At 38.2% G+C, this 19,584-nt stretch overlaps 5 protein-coding genes across 5 annotated transcripts; 4 read left to right on the top strand and 1 right to left on the bottom strand.

The window, feature by feature from the left end:
* Positions 1–11: 11 nt before the first annotated feature.
* Positions 12–3,538, top strand: LOC124174557 (protein adenylyltransferase SelO-like). Its single transcript, XM_046553750.1, has 8 exons — positions 12–412; positions 571–701; positions 1,113–1,318; positions 1,415–1,678; positions 1,810–1,931; positions 2,372–2,628; positions 2,758–2,873; positions 2,934–3,538. Exons 1-8 carry the CDS (start codon positions 12–14, stop codon positions 3,054–3,056), a joined length of 1,620 nt encoding a protein of 539 aa, XP_046409706.1. The 3' UTR covers positions 3,057–3,538.
* Positions 3,539–5,988: 2,450 nt separating this feature from the next.
* Positions 5,989–7,691, top strand: LOC124175690 (lanC-like protein 3). Its single transcript, XM_046556092.1, has one exon. It carries the CDS (start codon positions 6,245–6,247, stop codon positions 7,490–7,492), a length of 1,248 nt encoding a protein of 415 aa, XP_046412048.1. The 5' UTR covers positions 5,989–6,244; the 3' UTR covers positions 7,493–7,691.
* A 1,504-nt stretch (positions 7,692–9,195) lies between these two features.
* LOC124174756 (60S ribosomal protein L7a) lies at positions 9,196–11,090 on the top strand. Its single transcript, XM_046554202.1, has 6 exons — positions 9,196–9,355; positions 9,589–9,703; positions 9,783–9,932; positions 10,022–10,242; positions 10,513–10,635; positions 10,841–11,090. Exons 1-6 carry the CDS (start codon positions 9,341–9,343, stop codon positions 11,021–11,023), a joined length of 807 nt encoding a protein of 268 aa, XP_046410158.1. The 5' UTR covers positions 9,196–9,340; the 3' UTR covers positions 11,024–11,090.
* A 148-nt stretch (positions 11,091–11,238) lies between these two features.
* LOC124174753 (putative molluscan insulin-related peptide(s) receptor) lies at positions 11,239–16,794 on the top strand. The gene is made up of 8 exons (XM_046554197.1): positions 11,239–12,718; positions 13,359–13,748; positions 14,422–14,647; positions 14,725–14,840; positions 14,909–15,008; positions 15,072–15,495; positions 15,658–15,953; positions 16,159–16,794. Exons 1-8 carry the CDS (start codon positions 12,456–12,458, stop codon positions 16,618–16,620), a joined length of 2,277 nt encoding a protein of 758 aa, XP_046410153.1. The 5' UTR covers positions 11,239–12,455; the 3' UTR covers positions 16,621–16,794.
* Positions 16,795–16,958: 164 nt separating this feature from the next.
* Positions 16,959–19,370, bottom strand: LOC124174757 (PAXIP1-associated glutamate-rich protein 1). The gene is made up of 3 exons (XM_046554203.1): positions 19,229–19,370; positions 18,882–19,042; positions 16,959–18,578 (listed from the first exon to the last, which is right to left on the bottom strand). The coding sequence occupies exons 1-3, from the start codon at positions 19,295–19,297 to the stop codon at positions 18,344–18,346; spliced, it is 465 nt and encodes a 154-aa protein (XP_046410159.1). The 5' UTR covers positions 19,298–19,370; the 3' UTR covers positions 16,959–18,343.
* Positions 19,371–19,584: the final 214 nt, after the last annotated feature.

Below are 19,584 nucleotides of genomic sequence, written 5' to 3'. Positions count from 1 at the left end.
TTTTCTGCGCCATGGTGAGCCGAGGAAGTCCATTTGCTAGCGGAAATGCGCTTACGACAGATATTTCTGCTTGGAGATTTTCGGTAAATACTTTGTGCTCGTTGCCATTGGACGAAATCAAGAATGATTGTACGCCGCGTCACGTGAGAATGGGAATATTCTCGGAAGTTAATCCCACTCCCCTTGCTCAAGACGAGGTTAAGCTCATCGCAGCGTCCAGAGATGTTCTCGTAAATGTGCTTGACATGGATCCTGCCATTTCTATCACGAACGGATTCGTTCAATTCGTATCCGGATGCCCCGTTACGAACTCGACGCCGTTAGCCCATCGTTACGGCGGGCATCAATTTGGGAAGTGGTGTTCTCAGTTGGGTGATGGCAGGGCGCACATTCTTGGAGAGTACATAAACGCGTGTGTTTATCCCTCTAGTAGCAATATTATGATCAGTTGTGTGAGCGAGGCTGATAAAACTACGTGTTCAACACGAACCATATGCTTCAGTCGTTTCACACGTTATAAATATGCTACACGTGGTTCGGCAGTCCATTAACAGTACAAACTTTGTACAGGAAAGGTGAAAGATGGGAATTACAGCTGAAAGGATCCGGACTGACTCCGTATTCTCGCGATTTGGATGGACGCGCCGTCCTCAGATCTTCCATAAGAGAATTTCTCTGCTCGGAGGCAATGTATTATTTGGGTTAGTTTAAACTTTGGCAGACTTAATATTATACTCATCACGTCGGTTCATTTATTCACAAATCAAAACCACTTATTACTGATTTCTAAGTACTGATCATGGAGTTCTTTATCATTTTGGAATTCAGAAGGCGCCATCTAGTGACAGTAAATATACTACACCAATTAGTACGGCCGACGTACTGGATTATACAAATTTATTTTTGACCGTAATTTTGATTCTACATTGATTCAACAGCACAAAATGATGGTCCAAATGGCACGTCGCTTTTTGTGCGTTGAATTATATCGCTGAATTAATCTAAATTAGCTAATGAGCCATTATGAGCCGAATAAAGCAGTATCTGTATGCAATATTATGGTTTTGGAATGATATATTTTACGTCACTAATTATAATGATTTGTAACGCAGGAGTTGAGACGACGCGATCCGCAGCGCTCATCGTCGGCAGTGACGCAGTTTATAGAGATCAGTTCTATTCTGGACAGATTCGAAGCGAAAGGGCAGCAATACTTTTAAGGGTGGCACCCTCCTGGTTTCGTTTCGGATCGCTCGAAATCCTAGCACGTCAGGGCGAATTGTTGCACCTAAAGATGCTTGTGGATTACATCATAGAAGTATGCAATTAAATGTTAAATTTCTCAAATTTTTCCTGTCTGCTATTGAGTCTGCCGGACATTTCAGTCATTCGATGCTTATAAATGGTAATTTAGAATCATTTCAACGACATCAACTTGCTGGAAGTGGAGAACCGTTACGTCGTGTTATTTGGACGAATAGCGCATCGCACAGTCGAATTAGCTGTCCGCTGGCAAAGTCTCGGATTTGCTCACGGTGTACTGAATACGGATAATATGAGTATTTTGGGACTAACCATTGATTATGGTCCATTTGGCTTTGTCGAAGCCTACGATTCGAAATTTGTTCCTAATAGGTCAGATAGATTCGGCAAATATTCGTTGGATAAGCAGTTGGATGTAAGTAATTTCATTTTAATTATAGAGGTCAAAAGTTGAAAAAAATTGACTGCGTTTTAAATTCGAACAATTTCATGAGCGAGCGAAACTCTTCACGTGTTTGTGTGGTTTATTTTTACACAAATGTTCAGGTTGTACTGTGGAATCTGGAAAAACTATCCGCAGCCTTTGAACCATTCTTAGATGAAAATCAAAGACTGTACGCATCGAACGTATTGAAAATGCTTGGCGGATACGGAAGAAGAAAGTTAAGGTTAGCAATATTTTAGTGACCGATCTACATTTTGCAATGCAAGAAATGTTGATACAGAGAGTGAAACTTTGATGGAAATGAATCAATTTATAAACAAAATTCACTGCTATAATCGTTGAGCGTTGACTGATTATCGGGATATTTCATGGCCCGTACTTGATTTCATGCGAACTTGACTCGCCATAATGGTATTTTGTGGATGACTCAGATCAATTGTTGCGACAGTTCTCCAGCTGGTCAGAATTTCTAGGAATCTCATCAAGTCTCACTCTCACACGCTCATGCAATGTTACGTAACATATTCTGATATAATGAATTCAGAGTTGGGGTTTCATAGAGCTGACATTGAGAAGCGATGAATAACACAAGACTTTCATATTCTAAGACCCTGTTCAAATCATACCCTGCAATTATTATTCTCCAAGTATATCGGGTTTCAGATCGGTAATGAGATCAAAATTAGGTTTGATAACGGACGTTGAGGAGGACCAACAGTTGTTGGCAATGTTATTGTCGATGATGGAGGAAACTGGGGCTGATTACACAATGACATTTAGACAACTGGCATTGGTTAATCCTGACACTATGATAGACTATGATGTAATCAAAAATCATTGGTCTCTTTCTCGTCTGATGTGTCACGATTACTACGCCTCGTTTGTAGAATTCTATAGGCGGCGTCTGTACTCGGAAGGAGGTAACCATATTTCCGGCTATTTAGTCTGTTGCGCAAGTCTGTCTTATGTGTGAATACAATACAATACACTCATGATATTGTGACAAGTACACAATGCCATCTAAGTCCAAGAATAACTTTCTCATTCAGTTTATAATGACGCGGAACGTAAGGAAAGAATGAATGCCGTGAATCCATTGTACGTTCTGCGAAATTGGATGGCACAATCGGCGATTGAAAAAGCTGAACGGAACGACTTTTCGGAGGTTGGTTAGCTCTTTTTTACGGGATGAGGGAATGAAAACAATTTATCTATTGGGGTGCAGGTTGTGCTGATACAAAAAATACTGGAGACACCATACTCGGAACAAATTGAAGCTGAGCAACATGGATATGCTGCCTCACCGCCGTCACTGGCTTACCGATTACGCATTAGTTGTTCCAGTTGATACATTAATTGTGCTGATGTTTAGTCCTTAGAACATGAATCGGGACGGAAGTAGGAAATATCAGCATTTTTGACCATCGGTACTCACTACTGCTAGTAAATATGATCTTACAACAGTGGAAACAGTTTAGCATCCACTCAGGAAGTAATAACGTCGTGTATGCTAGCAATGTTGCCTCATAAAGACACTGGAAATTTACCAAACTATGAAAAAGGAAACAACCTCAAAGTTCCAAGGCGTCAAAGCCATAGAACAATCTTGCAGATGGCTACCCTAAGGCTAGCCTGTTCATACTATGCGTTAACTGAAGACTATTAATTGTACTGTGTACGAAGTTTGGCTCGCAAAGTTTGCAAAACATATTTCGTATGTATACTTTCAGTTCGGTATCGCAATTCTATGAAATTCTGTGAAGTTTTATATTTATCATGATTTTTACAAATTGTAACAATAATATCACTCATATGCCATGACTGATTTGATATGATTTGACAGATAAAATTTTGATTTGAAACTTTCTTGGCCATGCATGATTTCTACAAATTTTATTATTCCCAGCTACTCATATAAGCTAATTTTTAATCATTCAACGGGGTCGTCAGCAGTTGGTCTGAAGAGAGAATCTAAACGCATCTGTATAGGAAGGTGACCAATCGCATGCGCCCGGTACCAGCAACCGGCTGGAACTACTTGTAATTAAAAATCACCCTACATATGTCGTTGATTGAAAATATATAAAAACTGCTAATCTTATGGACTATGCTCTGCCGGTAAGGGTACGATAAAGGGAGCTAAAAGACCGGGGGAAATTATCTGCCATACTGAGTCGATTGAATATTGGGATCTTATAGGGCGGGTTGATAAGTACAGAGTAATAGAATTGCCCCCGGACCATACCCCCGGGTCCCCCGGACCCACGCGGATCCACTCATTGTCAGCCTGAAGAAATATTAGCCGAGGGCTGAACGTTTGAATATACCAGTCAACGAGTAGGTATAGAGATGTAAAAATACTGATATTAAGATTCTCATTGTCAGTAAAATTACCAACAAAATACGCTAATTTTTCTGATGATTTGAAGTTCGTGACCGTGTAGATATTTTACCGATTGACGAGTGACGGTCAGGGATGGAATGATGCACTTTTAGCAATCAATTATATTTTTAAACGACATTTCGGCAGGCCCCACCTATTATCCTCCGGTTTATGAATCGACATTCCTTAATGCTTGCGATGTTTATTGCATGGTGTTCGAGAAGGAGGTCAACGGTCACAAAAGATATGACGGGTCATTTATAAGTAGATAGACGTAGCACGTCATTTTTTTTTCACTTATAATCATAATTTTCGTTTTTTCGGCTAAAAAGCAATATTACATTCAAAGCTGATTATGAATGTATTGTGTACACACACACACATTCTCGAGTCGGCAGGATGTCGCGATTCTGTAGAGATGGCACTGACATGTGACCAGTGTGGTAATTTTATTTTCGACATAGCGTGCGGTAAGTTCGTTTTACCGTATCTGCGGAACGTGCGGTAAATCAATGTTACCTTTACAGCGATCTCTAGAATTGTAATAACCTCTCGCGCAATGTGTATTTACTAGATTATAATCGATGTAAACAACAGCAGCGCTAAGGAGAGAAGGCAACGCTTGGATTACTAATATCGATTACAAAAGGTCATATTAGCTTTCCTTTGTGTACCAATACCATTTTTATTAGATCTTATCGCAAACTTACCACAACTTGTGTCGGAAAATAGTATACATAACTCGTGCGGGCAACTATTACCTACTTCCCGCACTTGTCACGTAATGTACTATTGCAGTCACATTACCAGATTGTGACGGTAAAAATACGGTAAATTTATCGGTCACGCTTACCACTTACATCTCTAGTACCAATGGAACGGCAAAATGCCGCGAATCCGAACTATGTGGTTGAGTCGGTGGTTCTCAGTTGCGTTTTTATCCTGAGAATCACTGATTAAGAATTGAAAAATCTAGGATTGTTAATTAGAAGTGTGAACAAGCGAAGATAATGACGAAGCAAGAAGGAAATCGAATAAAACGGTAGCAATTTTTCGAGGCAAAAAGATACTCTAATTCATTCTCATTATTCCAGAATCGTAAACTCGTGTATAATAAGAATCCCCTTTCATACGTTTACTATCGCATAGTCCATACTAAAAATATTGTGGTATGTCCAGGGCCTTTCCCCTGAACCATAAAAAATAATAAAAAAAAAAATCAACACTCAATTCACTATAATGCATGACATGTATAAAGATTCTAGAACAATGAGAATGAATTAACTTACTTTCTTATGTCTCGAATAGCTACTTATAAAGCTTATATAGAAGCTCTATGGAATACACTGCCAGAAACGTGTCAAGAGTTATAGCCAAAAAACGAGAGTTTTCCTTCGTAATTCCTTCACAGTTGGTCTTTCGCTCTTTTAGATGTCTTTTCCGCGTTCCTGAATGTCCAATTAGTGGAAAAAACGCCCTGCAAAACGATTCTGAGACAAAATGTTACCAAGCTGTGAAATTCGCAAAAAATCAAGATTAACCCCCTTAGATTTTTTCAGTCAAAGTTTGGCCGTCTCTGAAAAATAGTTAAATTTATTCTTCGAGGCATTATATCAACGTAAATTTGAGAGAGGAATCGATTGTGCGCAGTCCCAATACGCCATTAGCTACTTCATTTCGCTTCTTCATTTTCTTCCTTTCTTCACACTTCCAGCTATCAATCCTAGGTTTCAAATTTATAAAATAAAATTGTAATTGTGATCTATTGTTTGTGGGGATTCCGTGGGGGATTCCAATGTTAATGTTGATAACCGTAGGAAACCTTTGTACCGATGCTCACCGCATCGTCCCACGCCTACTTGCGCCAAGTTTCAAAACGCCCCACTTGGTTGGCTGCCTTTAACAACTTTCAGTCAACGTTTCCATACATTAGAATATGATTAGGTTACTCTAGTCTCCATGGATGTAACAAACCGGTGTTCATGGCTAGGGTAAAACAGCAGGTGCGAAAGTTTGACGTACTGTCAACATGTTTTTTAATTCGAAGTATACATCTAATTGACACATGCCACTCACTTTAGAATCATAGTCACAAAGGAAGAAGAAGAAGTATACACATAACATTGGAATAAATTTCTTATGGACTAATTGAAATGTCTCGACCGTTGCGTTACATCGTTAATGAATTGGAGGATTATAAAGACCAAGATGTTGCCAAGGAAGTTACCGGCCAAAAGAAGGAACTTATGGAAATCGTGCGTGAAATTGCGGCAAAGCAACCGGCCTCAGAATCCTCAGCTGACGGTGGCTTGTACGTTGGAATAGCTGGGATAGCATACATGGGCTATCACCTTAGTCAAATAAGTCAGCTACAGGAAGAGAGGAGCAATTTTGTCTTGTTCGGTCTTCAGTATTTAGCACCTGCTCTGGAGCATGCTGATCGATGCAAAGACTCAAAAAAAGAAAAGTCCTCATTTCTGCTGGGCAATGCTGGGATTTATGCAGTCGCTGCTGTGCTTCACAAAGCAGCAAAGGATAGCGTCAAGGCTTCAGATTATGCCAAGCGATATCTTCAAGGAGCAAATAACTGTAAGCCGATAAATTTCTTGTCCTGCGGTGGAGATGAATTATTTGTTGGGCGCACAGGGTACCTTTTCGGAGCTTTGTGGCTGAACAAGCATATGGACAGCCAAGTTGTCCCGCTTAAAGAAATTCATGAAATAGCGCAAGCTATTGTGCAATCTGGAAGACAACATGCGACCGACCATGGAAGCCCATGTCCGTTGATGTACTCTTATTACGAAACTGAGTATCTCGGTGCTGCGCATGGATTGTCTTCCATTCTTCAAGTACTTATTCAAACACCAAAATTTTTAGAGTCAGACCCGGTTGCAGAAAAGCTTGTCCAAGCATCGGTCGATTATCTCCTTGGTTTGCAGACAAAGTCTGGTAACTTTCCATGTGCCATGGATGAACTCGATCGAAGATCAAGATCGGAGATCGACGAGCTAGTTCACTGGTGTCATGGAGCACCTGGTGTTGTCTATCTAATGGCAGCTGCCTACATACATTGGAAAGATGAAAGGTACTTGGAATCGTGTTTGAAATGCGGAGAACTGACATGGAGGAAGGGCTTGCTTAAAAAGGGCCCAGGAATATGTCATGGGATAGCAGGAAGTGGTTACGTCTTCCTATTGTTGTACCGTTTGACGCAGGATCCTAAGCACTGGCATCGTGCTGCAGCATTTGCCAACTTCTTGAAATCGGATGAATTTTATCAAAACGCCCGTAGACCTGATAGCCCTTACTCATTGTACGAAGGTTTTGCCGGAACAGCGTGCTTCTTAGCTGATCTGCTTGAACCAGAAAAAGCTAATTTTCCTTTCCAGGATGTATTTTAAATTAATTGTATCATTGATCTCGTCAACCTTCCTTTTTCCACTCTGTAATTGCAATGGATCCTGATTTGTGATAAATTATAGTCTTGAACAATACATTGCATCTTAAGTGTAATAAAATGTTATAAACTTTTATAATGATTATGAATGATCCGTAAGTAATGACACTGAAGTGATTCAGCAATAAATTTATTTATTGTAATTTGCTTGTGTTTTGAATGAAAGTGTATTCTATTGCCCTTTCGTCAGTATATTCATCTTTGTCTGCAGCTCTAAGCTTTCAGCGAACTTTTATGTTATAGAGTCATAAATGTGCGCGAACTAAATAGTTCTTACAACTCGGTGTGTCATTTGTTTGATTTCTTTTATCAAATGTGAAATAGCAGAGCTGAATTGTTTCAGGAATTCAAGGATAGGGTTGGAATTGTCTTGGTGAATAAAATAAGCTGAAGAACAATATAAGAATAAGATCGGAGAAGAGATACCAGAGTTTAATGACTCTTCAACGTTCTTATTACAAAACCTTTTATAAAATCGTTAATATTTTCTTAGTTTATATTCGTATTTGCTCAGAGTCCTTTCCATTACATAATACGAATGTTTTTTTATTCATGTATATTATCATTGCTATAGATAACATAGCTGGATATTTTTTCAACCATCCCAGTAAACACTATAGCCTGAAAATTGCCTTTAAGATATCTGTTTTCAGATAACTTACTGACACGATTAAAAGTTGCGCCAAAACAACTTAGCTAAGATACCTCGAAAACGTCCGTTAGGAGTTACCGTGTACAATTTGTCTATGAGTCAAACCATGAAGACAACTGCTAGTCTTCTTTTCTTATTTACCACATGTCAACGCAATGTCAATGTATCCTATTAAGCGCGACGTCACCTACTGGTAGTTGCAATGTCTGGTACGTGTGTCAGGTGGTCAAGATGTACGTGCGGACAAGAAATATGAATGTAAATATCATTTATTTCAGTAAGTAGACATTACATAGAAATCTATTTTTTAATAAAAATAAGTATCTAAAACATATGTCTCAAAGTATATAATGAAATAATATAATATCCCACACAGCACAAGGTCATCCACAGGATGTCCGACTAATATATTTTAGGTCTACAACAAATATCCTCAGAATATCCTGATATGTTCTATGGACGTACACAGGACGTTTACAGGATAGCCGAATGTCCGCTTCTGAGATCTCCGTAGGATTGGATATTCGGATATCCTATGGATGTTTTGTATACGTCGTATGGATCACGGTGGTATGTTGTATGGATCTCTAACTTCATCCTAGGTCTATCCATACATTTGTCGGATGCCACGTTTCTTTTGTATGGTAATATCGTGGGTCAGAAATAATGTACGAATGAAAAAGACTGAAAAAGACTTCTAACGATTTTTTTTATTGATTATATATATTAGATATATATATATATATATATATATATATAAATACATACAAACCATGAAGACAGTCTCCATGATACAAACGTTCTCTTCCTCCTGCCGCCATTGGCATGCATAGCTTATGCAGAGTTTACATTCCGATGAGGTGCGTTCCGAAATGAGCTGGAAGTAGGTGGAACTAGTCAAAATTCCCCACGAGAGTGACAGAGCTGTGTATCGAGCCGTGTGAGTGACAGAGACCCGAGATTGCTGACAGTTAGGTCTGACTCGCGGCCATCATGCCTCGATTTAGTCTATGCCGAAACATTTCTACTCTCTTTATGTGTCCAGCAGCCGCGCTTGCTGGATTTCTTTGACGGATTGAATCGTGGGCTGTGTTAAATCCAGTCGCGAATTAGGGCATCCAGCAATTAGTGTTTATAAATATGGTTCAAAAGAAGGTACGGTTACTATATTACACGAGTAAGTGAATAGTTTTCAGCCAAACCCTGGTATCAATTCAATTACTTGAGGTTATAAATCGGCGTGTTTTTCCTGTTCTTTAACTGTGCTAACGTACTTGTGAGCTTCTCAGACAACAATTTCATGTACAACTTTAAACTACCGGAGACTAATCAGTCCTAATCAGAATGAGCAATTCTGTTATTTTTTCTCTTATTCCTACATGGTGCAGCCCAAGAAGAAGGTCGGGAAGAAGGTAGCAGCAGCTCCACTCGCTGTGAAGAAGGTTGAGCCAAAGAAGCTGACAAACCCGCTTTTTGAAAAAAGGACCCGCAACTTTGGCATTGGCAAGCTATTTGAATAACTTTCTTCTATATGCGCAGTTAATTCACATGATCATCACAATATAATGCCTTGTTATTTCAGGCCAGGATATTCAGCCAGACCGAGACCTGAGTCGATTCGTCAAATGGCCCAAGTACATCCGCGTTCAACGCCAGCGATCTGTGCTCCAAAAGAGGCTGAAGGTCCCACCACCAATAAACCAATTCACGCAGACACTTGATAAGCAGACAGGTAATCAGAGATTCTGTGGTCATTATTGGCACTTGGTCTGGGAAAGATTATAGAGTATATACAATTAATTTGGCTGCTCCGTTCGCCAGCTACACAGCTGTTCAAAATCTTGGAAAAGTACCGCCCAGAAAGTGCCGTTGCTAAGAAGCTGCGGCTGAAAGCTAGAGCTGAGGAGAAGGCTGCAAAGAAGGAAGATACTCCGACTAAGAGGCCCAACCAACTTCGCAGTGGCACAAATACTGTCACAACTTTGGTCGAGCAGAAGAAGGCACAGTTGGTCGTAATTGCTCACGATGTGGACCCAATTGAGGTAACTATTAAATTTTGAACTAACCTGCTCGAAGAATCTGCGACCAACCTCATCATAATAATATTCATAAATTCAATAAATATGATGGTTATATTATCCAAACTAACATTTCTCCACTGTGATGCTAGAATTTCTTCACCTGAAGGCACAACTTACAATAATAATTGTTTTGTCTAGAGGATGAATGTTGACTCTGAGTTCTTATTCATAAAATATTTCCATATTTCCGGATAATTGGAGACAGAGTACAGCACCTGGTTTTTTTTGCAGGTTGTTCTGTTCTTGCCTGCGTTGTGCCGTAAAATGGGAGTACCTTACTGTATTGTCAAGGGAAAATCACGTTTGGGAGCACTCGTTAGGCGCAAGACTTGCAGCGCCGTTGCTCTCACACAGGTTAGTTTGTTTCCTATGTTATTAACTGTGATAACACATATTTGAGATAATTGTTAACTCCTTTCCGTGATGAAATAAAAAGAGCCAATCCAATGATTGACCATGATTAGTTCTTAATGATTGACTGATACTTTGTATTAGATTGGTGTACATAATCTAAGCAATCGTATAGATTGTCTAATTCGGTTTGACTGTTCCATTTCAGGTCGATTCCGGCGATCGCGCCAACTTCACCAAAGTGGTTGAGGCGATTAAGACCAATTTCAATGACCGTCATGACGAGATTAGACGACACTGGGGCGGTGGTCTTCTTGGCAGTAAATCCGCTGCCAGAATCGCCAAACTGGAGAAGGCCAAAGCGAGGGAACTTGCGCAGAAACAAGGCTAAACATGCCGTAATGTACAATGGAAACTGTCCACGCTTTTCCAACAAATAAAATAATATCAAAAACCTAGATCCCAATGATAAATCATAGTAAATACCTATCTAGTGCGTAGTCCTTATAAGTATATTAGAAACATTTGCGAGTACGTGAAATTTTCTTTCAAATGGATAATTCTTTTTTTTTCTGCATCAAAAATTCGAAAAATCTATCCGCCGTAAACTACATCAAGTAATTCAAATTCAATTTCAAACCATTGGTGATGCAAGGTACGTATGTGTAAGTATTTTTTCGTCATTATCGCAACAATATTTTTAAGTAATGTTCTACATATCGAACAATGCGCGCCAAAACTAGTAACTTTTCGTACGAGATAAGGTATCAAACGCCTCTAGTTGGACTCAATAGCGTTTACATAACGCGTCTGCATTCATTGTACACAGATTTTTATCTCTGATTTATTTGATACGTAAAAGAATGGTTAATTTTATACATTTTTAGGTGAATACTGCGAATCATTATCTATTGTAGACTTTATTTGTTGAGCAAAAATACACGTATGAAACATACTTCCATTAAAAGTAAATGAGATACATGGCTTAGAATGATATTCGGCGATTCATATCCCTGTGTCCAATTCTGAACTTGAAAACAACTCAAAATCTACGTATGGTAGAAACGTGAGTGTAATTGAACAGTGATTCAGTGAGATTATGATATTTTTCACGCGTTTCTAATTAGTTAAAGAGTCCAAACGAACCGTACCTTGTACTTCAACGCTATCATGAAAGTGCTGTTAGCACTGTATTACCTAATTGCGGTTATCTAATTTAATTTAGTCAGTTAAAAGCATTGTTTTCATGTATTAATTTTCCTTCATGTAAGCCGTAAATTCATCTAAATGTAATTCGAAAATATTCCGATTCAATCAAAGGAATTGTTTACAATTATTGTAATGCGTAATGACGCGTTTGGTCAGTCATAATCTTATCGATGTCCAGCAGATCTTTGACGCGTTTATCAGATATAAACTGTATTGAGATATGTAAAGGTAACCAGTGCTGATCATTACTTGTAATACAGCGTTGGTTTGCTCGTTGCAAATCGGAAATACCGAATTGAAAATGTATCTTCCATAAGCCTAAACGTCCTATCGAGCGGCCATATTCATTTGCAACTCTTGAATATCCATCGGTGCAAACGTGTCGACGAGTATATTAAAAAATCAAAGTAACAATGTGGAAAGTTTATTAGAATGTAATGCGTTAATAAAAATTGATAAATAAGCAACATCATTCATTCAACATACAATACCGCGTTCGGATTTTGTCATTCAGGAATAAGAAAATCGAATACTATTTAATTGTCCTCGAATTTTAACGCAACAGAGTCGGAATCATCGAATGTGCAAGCAATGAAATTAAGTGTTGAAATGAAATGTTCTCGTGGCTAAAATTTGATTACTTCTTACGTACAATAATAATACCAATAATAATATTAGCCAGCATCCTGTCAGTCAGAAGTGCTGCTGATGATGTTTCCAAGTTTGTTGGTGCTGCACGAAATTTAACTGTGGAAGTCTTCGAATATTCTAATTATGGTGAAACCGACGATACAGATGGAAATAACCACGAAGGATTGCTCAAACTTAACATATCGTGGCTTCCACCAATCGCTGGGAAAGATCCCGTTTCGTATAGGTGAATTTTTCAAATTTATTTTAAATAACATTCTTCACAGATTTATCAGGTTTTAAATAAGTTGTAAATAAGATTACAATCAACAATTGTAGAATTATTTTGTGGATATTAACTGAACTGCATGCACCCTGGTGAAAAAAATTTTCAACAATGATTCTTAATTTTTTTTCGTCTAAAATTTAAAAATCTGTCATATTTCAAGCAATTTTCAAAAAATTTACGTGGCGTTTCTCACAAAATTTGAATTATTTTAATAATTTGGGGGAATTTCAAGAAGTTTGAGAGTTTTCTTGAAGAATACATATTCTGTCAGAACATATTATATTGAAAATTTGAAAAACTTCAAGATTTCAATGTTTCGAATGATTTTCACCGAGTTGAGTTCAAGGTGAATATCGACTGAACTTCTTGGAACCTAAAGTTGTTAGAAATTATTAGAATTTGTAAGAGTTGATTTTTGCGAAAAAACTGAAATTCATCTTTTGATTCAATGCGTAAAATTTTCTGAAATTTTACAAAAACAATTCTAGCTAGAGTGTGCTTGCAGGGTTGTGACAATTTTTTTGCCGCAACTGGGATTAAGGTGTATTGTTGAGACATATTAATGGCGTTAATTGACACTTATTTTTCAAATACACAGCATAGTGGTGACATCGGTCCAAAACGAATCGAGCACAGAGTCGATAGACTGTCCAGAAGGAAGTCTGTATTATACCACGCAAAATGCGAGTCAACTGGGGGTTGAGTTACCCCAAGATCCTCTGGTATATGGAATCCCAGAGTTGACTGTGACACTAGGATGCGTATACGACATTCAAGTCTACGCAAACCCACGGAGAAATCCGAATGTGGTCCATCCAAATCTGTTTTACAAAGTGCCGGAGTGCATTGGTGTCAAATGCAGCTGTGCTGACGCCGAAGAAGATATGGCTTCGCCGGAAGTCGAGGTGCAGAGACTTTCCGATGACCGAGTAATCGTCAAATGGAAACAACTGACGGGGAACGACAAAGTCAAGTCATATATTATCAGGTACGTCCACCAATAAAACGTGGCAAAGTTCAATTCGAGAAAATTCTACTGACTTTTCGACTCTCTGGGTCGATTTTACGATCAAACCACTCCTAGGAGAGAGTTTGGCCATTTGGCGACAGTTTCGTAAACCACAGATAATTATACACCAAAAATAAGAGCACAGTAGAGAATTCATATCTGATAATAGCTCCTTTATTCTCGGTAGTGAAGTAGAGTGATAATTTTGAAGAGGGTGGTCACCCACTCAGGCTTGATTTTCAAATTATAAATTTTTAGAACTGTAGCTTTTGATGCGGGAATGTTCCCAAATAACCAACGATTATGCGGCCAAAAGTAACTACGTATAATTATTGAAGTTTGACTCCTTCAGCAGCTGTCAAAACTCGAATAGCTTACATTTTTCATGTCATTGCGATACATTGACCATTATCGGTACAAAAAAAAATAACGCGTTTTCAGGTTTAGCACACTCGTAGTTAGATAAAATTTGAAAATCTCATATCGCCAAGGTATGTACTTTCTTTTTCCAGTTCGTTTTTCATAATTTTATCGCTTTTTAATATAATCGTTGGTGATTTATAAACCTTTCCGTATTAATATAGCAAAATTATCAAATTTATCATCAAAATGAAGTGCGAAAGGATGACCACTCCCCTCAATTAATTTCCAGATTCGGAGTGCCCGTTCTGATTTCTCGAAGTGGACTTCCAGTTTACAATACAACCGAAATTGCTCGCGTTTCAGCAAACAATCAGTCCTTCGTTTGGTCCAATGTCAGTTCAAATATTAATGGCGTTGTTCACGTCGTTGCCGAAGATTCCAACGGCTGCATTGGGCCTGAAGGAAGTTTTTCAGTCATCTCAAATGAACGCAATAATAGATACAAAGGACCCATGGTGCGTAAATGTTCTCAGTCCGATATTGAAATTCATATGCAAAGTACGAGTCTTGAAATAAATATTTTTCGTTGTAGGTGATAATTATCGGGAGCATTATTGCCAGTGTGTTAATACTCGGAAGTCTGAGCATTTTGTGGTCCCATGACAGGAATAGATACGAAATCGTGCTGTCCAACACCGATACCAAAAAGTGAGTACTCTAAAAGTAAGGATAATCCATTTATTGACTATAACAAAATTTGACTAATGGCTCTACAGCTCGCAGAGTTCTCCTGTTTCATTTTCTCGAGGTCAAATTTTCACCGACCGTCTCGCGTTGACGAAGCGAAATGCCTTTTACGTTGAACAGGAAATTGAGGTGATTATATTGGGACGCTTTTTTTCTTAAGGAGGTGAAAAAATAACGATAACCGATTCACAGGAAGCAATTCAAAGCGGGAGGGCTGATGGCCTGGAGATTTCATACTCCCGTATCGACTTCAAAGAGGAACTAGGAAAGGGCCAATTCGGGACGGTGTACCTCGCTGATATAGACGGATTCGAGGCGACGTTGTTTGCTGTTAAGATGACGAACAGTCTGACCTTTCACGACGAAGTCGATGCCAGGAATCAGTTGCTAGAGGAAATTGCGATGATGAAGACTGCTGGACGGCATCCGCATCTTGTCCAGTTAATCGGCTGTTGCACGTTACCAGCGAATCCAGTTTGTGCAATTATGGAGTACCTTGAAGGCGGCGATCTTCTTACCTACCTTCATAATATCAGAAAACGCATTTCTAGCAGCCTTGCGAGTTTCGCCACTGATCCAATGTCCGCATGTAGTCCAAGACCAAGCCTAACCGAAAGTATGAAGCAGCCAAGCGGTTAATCACTCTTCAATTTGTGTGTATATTCAATTTGAAGATTTCACGATTCCAAAAGATTTCAAAGATGCCTGATTTAATGAGTTTCGTTCAGTCATTACTTAAGTCCATGATCTTGATATGAGAATTATGAAAATTTTCTAGCTTTGTACACAACGTTGGGAAGTGAGCCACCGACAACACCGACACTGGATACGTTCGGTGAAAATAATGCGGCAACTGATTTGGAAAACTCTCACAATTACGTGAACATCCAACACCAATCATCGAGCCAGCAACTTTCGAGAACGAGAGGAGACATCATTGGTCTTCAAAGTTATGAGTTTTTAAGATTTGCTGTCGAGATTGCAAAGGGCATGCAGCATCTCGAGGAAAAGGGAATCACCCACAGAGATCTCGCAGCCAGAAATATCCTCTTGGATGGAAATTTAACTCTGAAGGTAATTGCGTAAATATTTGTAACTAGTTTTAAACTATCGAATCGAAGATTTAGTAAAATTCAGTTCATCAATTGGAAAGAAATCCATTCGCAACTTATCCGGAGATACGAAAAACTTTTTTTTGTAGCTCTGATATTACATTCTATTTGTCGATTTGCCTGTATCCCGGTAACTTATTGCTGATGATTTGAATAATGACTCTCAGGTATCGGATTTCGGGCTCTCAAAAAATGGAGTTTATGTGATAGCCGACGGCGGTGGAACGCGACGACTTCCGGTTCGCTGGATGTCGCCGGAAGCGATGCGGGACCGAGAGTTTTCCTCTAAAAGTGATGTCTGGTCCTACGCAGTTGTTTTATGGGAGATTGGAACGCTTGGTGCGTTTCCGTATCCCGATGTTCGCGATGATCATATACTGCGCCACGTGGTTGTTGATGAAAAACGGCTTTCGAGACCGGAAGCCATTTCCGTTGAGATGTATACGGTGATGCAGGCCTGCTGGACATCCCGACCATCCGATAGACCCAATTTTAGTCAACTTTTATCCCGGCTCCTCGGACTCGGTGGAGAGCCCTACTATCCTTATGGGAAGAGCAACCCATGTTATACCACTTTGCCGCCGACGGAGGACGAACTACAAGTCAGTCCACCCTTGAGCCCTCTGTAATATAGTTTCAGTCTGTATTTTATTCGTATCATATATAGTATAGCCAACTGTAAACTGCACGTAGTGTGACAGTAAAATGCCCTAATACATATTACATATACATAGAGCATATGATACCCCTATGTGCATGCTATGTAATGCAATATTTCTTGAATAAACTTACAAAAATCAGTATTTTTAGTGAAATGTTCGTTTTATCCTCCATAAAATATTTAAATGGGAAATTCGTAATGTGGGGATGATTTAGAAAATCTAAGAATGCTACTTGCTCATAAATGTCAAGAAAACTTGAGAGTACATTTTTTCGTCGTTGTTCGTTTTGATGCTATGACCATAGGTTTTGCGATCTTCTGAATCCAAAAACATTTTTATCTCACAATCGATTTGTAGATGTTTTTTTCACTAATTTAACCCCTAGAAATTGAAAAAAACAGCTTAGAACTTTGGAAGATGGATAGCTACGAAAGTACAACGTTTCTCAATTGTTTCGCTATCACATTTAATGCTACGATCGCAACCATTTGAGACCTTGCACAATTATATATTGTGGCAAAATTACGTCTCACAATAAAAAGGCCTGAATCATTTAATTTTAGAGTTTTTGAAACTTTGGTAAAATTTCGTGAATTTTTTGACAAATTAGACCCTCAAGAAGACTAAACAGACATTCATCATAGGATCAACAGATTGGAAACATTCGTTAAAATTTGCTCATCTATTGGCTCTATCTTTCAACCGCGTATTTTGAATTAATTTTCGTTTGATAAGTTATATGTATAATATATAATATATAAACGGACCTTAAATAACTTTTGAAAAAGTAGATTTTTTGTAAAGCGATAAATTACGTTCTGGTCTCATCAATACACCAATGTGTTGACGAGTTATAAAATCCTAAAGTCAAAAAAAATATTCCCATGTTATTGGAATGGAAAATAAAAAAATATTAAGAGCTAAAATTTGGACAGCATCTTTTTGACTCAATATTTTCGTCTTGAATCTTGAAAAGAAAAATATTATATACATGTATATAATTATATCTAGAATAAATTGTATAATAATAATTACAAGTATGCAGTATGCTGATTTTGAATTAGCATACAGATATAAGTCTGCTCTGTACGGTAAAGGTAGAGTGAATTTTCAGCGACGCGAAACAATCGTGAAACAGTGTTAAAGATTTCACGGTAATATATTTACAAAAAATTATCTCAGATCTAAAATGATAAACTTAAGATTATAGGCAATGTTATTGTATTCACACCTTCATGATATGATTTTTAATCGGTAGTACCGTATTGTTCCCAGTATAAGCCGACCCCGAATATAGGATGGCCTCCAATTCTAAGACAGTATTTCAGGGTGTTTTTCTTAGTTACGAACATAAGACGGGTACGCGCATAAAATGAGAACGACTTTGGCGTGTGCTGTCAACAACTAAAAATCTCGGCTCAGACTCGAAGCAATACGGCATATCAGTTTTATTATTAAACTTATATTCAATTCCAATAGTACAAAAATGTTTTCGTCACTGTTGAAACGATTTTTCGTACCAATGAATATCTTATTAATAAAAAATGGTGATATAAAATTCAATCAATCACCAAAAACTGAAAAATTACCAGTACAAAAGGGTCTTATTGTCAAACCCTGCAAAACCGACAAACTGTTCCAACAAATAATGTAGGTAAATTTTCATAGTTCGGATTTAACAAATGAAGTCCTATTGAGTTGCCTGTGGCTTGGGGTTTGGGGAGTTAGCTTCTGGCTTTTTAGGACTAGAGTTGATTTCTTGTTGTTCCAAGCGTCGGTGTCGGAGCATTGTAGATAAGACCCCGTTGAAACTGGCAGTCTTTTTCTTGGCACTACCTTTCGGAGTGCTTTCCCCAACTCGCCGAACTGGCATCCGTGGGGACGACATTTCATCCATAAAGTCAAAATCAGACTTCTCTTCAGTTCTATTAGATAGAACAAGAATATATTTTTCTTTCTACTTTGCAAGTAACTTTTACCCATCAATAAACTTTTCGCTTGTATTAGTAGAAAATAATATATTGGTCATATTATACTGTATATTATGTTTGTATAATTTTTAGATAAAACTCATATTTCTATGTGTATTTATATGAAAATCATGATATCAAATCATTTATATGTATATATTTTGGTACAAGAATGATATAACATGCATATATATTAGAAACTGTCGTTAATTTAAAAAATTATGCTGCATGTCTGTATGGAATTACATAATTACTTACTTATAATCCTGTGAAGTGTGATCCTGTTGACGATTATTGGTGGGTACTGGCGAAGGGCCTCGTCTTCCTGGACATTTCCATTCCAGTTCAAGAATATGATGGTTCACCTCCAATCCTTCAATCAATGCCATTATACTCTCTGGCTGCAGAGTCCATTCGTTCTGTGGAATTAAAAATTAGTTTTACAAACTTGACGATATCTCGAAAGGCTTGAGTCGATATCAAAATTACCAATTAGGTCTACACAACTTTCCATACTCTGAAACTTGGAAAATTTACAATACTCCATTCTAACTCGACTCGCTATAATTTATTGAAATCATTATTGAAAAAAGTGTTATTAGTACCGCTGTAGTTGCTTCATATTTTTCATCGTCAGAGCATTCGACTGACCAATCCTCGTCGCTCTGTTCCATACTTATGAAAAATGGTCAAATTTTCAACATGTCATATCCAGTGATTTAAGGTTAATCCGTTCAACGTCCGAATAAATTCAGACGGGACAATTTATATTATTCTAAGGCATCCAGCGTTCAATGCGACTTTGGCATTTGTTGCAAACCTCAAAGATCGCCCTAGATTACTTTATTTCTACTATAAACAAATGTTGGATCGAATCTCAGACAACCAGATTACACTTGTATTTTACGTTACTTTATGTCACGTTACGTTACACAAGGGCGTAGCCATGTCTGTTTGCCGG

The sequence above is a fragment of the Neodiprion fabricii genome, chromosome 2 (assembly GCF_021155785.1).
Source record: "Neodiprion fabricii isolate iyNeoFabr1 chromosome 2, iyNeoFabr1.1, whole genome shotgun sequence".
NCBI classification, from domain to species: Eukaryota; Metazoa; Arthropoda; class Insecta; order Hymenoptera; family Diprionidae; genus Neodiprion; species Neodiprion fabricii.
Note: the sequence above shows the minus strand (reverse complement) of the source record. Positions and strands in the feature narration are given on the sequence as shown.

What these genes read in the sequence shown, in the direction of transcription:
- LOC124174557 (XM_046553750.1), top strand. Translation starts at nt 12, where the DNA reads ATGGTGAGCCGAGGAAGTCCATTTGCTAGCGGAAATGCGCTTACGACA. An exon ending in CTTGGAGAGTACATAAACGC is followed by an intron (nt 413 to 570) that starts GTGTGTTTATCC and finishes AACTTTGTACAG; the next exon opens with GAAAGGTGAAAGATGGGAAT. An exon ending in TACGGAAGAAGAAAGTTAAG is followed by an intron (nt 1,932 to 2,371) that starts GTTAGCAATATT and finishes ATCGGGTTTCAG; the next exon opens with ATCGGTAATGAGATCAAAAT.
- LOC124175690 (XM_046556092.1), top strand. Translation starts at nt 6,245, where the DNA reads ATGTCTCGACCGTTGCGTTACATCGTTAATGAATTGGAGGATTATAAA.
- LOC124174756 (XM_046554202.1), top strand. An exon ending in GACCCGCAACTTTGGCATTG is followed by an intron (nt 9,704 to 9,782) that starts GCAAGCTATTTG and finishes TTGTTATTTCAG; the next exon opens with GCCAGGATATTCAGCCAGAC. An exon ending in GACACTTGATAAGCAGACAG is followed by an intron (nt 9,933 to 10,021) that starts GTAATCAGAGAT and finishes TCCGTTCGCCAG; the next exon opens with CTACACAGCTGTTCAAAATC.
- LOC124174753 (XM_046554197.1), top strand. Translation starts at nt 12,456, where the DNA reads ATGTTCTCGTGGCTAAAATTTGATTACTTCTTACGTACAATAATAATA. An exon ending in ATAGATACAAAGGACCCATG is followed by an intron (nt 14,648 to 14,724) that starts GTGCGTAAATGT and finishes TTTTCGTTGTAG; the next exon opens with GTGATAATTATCGGGAGCAT. An exon ending in AAGACCAAGCCTAACCGAAA is followed by an intron (nt 15,496 to 15,657) that starts GTATGAAGCAGC and finishes AAAATTTTCTAG; the next exon opens with CTTTGTACACAACGTTGGGA.
- LOC124174757 (XM_046554203.1), bottom strand. Translation starts at nt 19,297, where the DNA reads ATGGAACAGAGCGACGAGGATTGGTCAGTCGAATGCTCTGACGATGAA. An exon ending in AATATGAAGCAACTACAGCG is followed by an intron (nt 19,043 to 19,228) that starts GTACTAATAACA and finishes TTAATTCCACAG; the next exon opens with AACGAATGGACTCTGCAGCC. An exon ending in CACACTTCACAGGATTATAA is followed by an intron (nt 18,579 to 18,881) that starts GTAAGTAATTAT and finishes TCTATCTAATAG; the next exon opens with AACTGAAGAGAAGTCTGATT.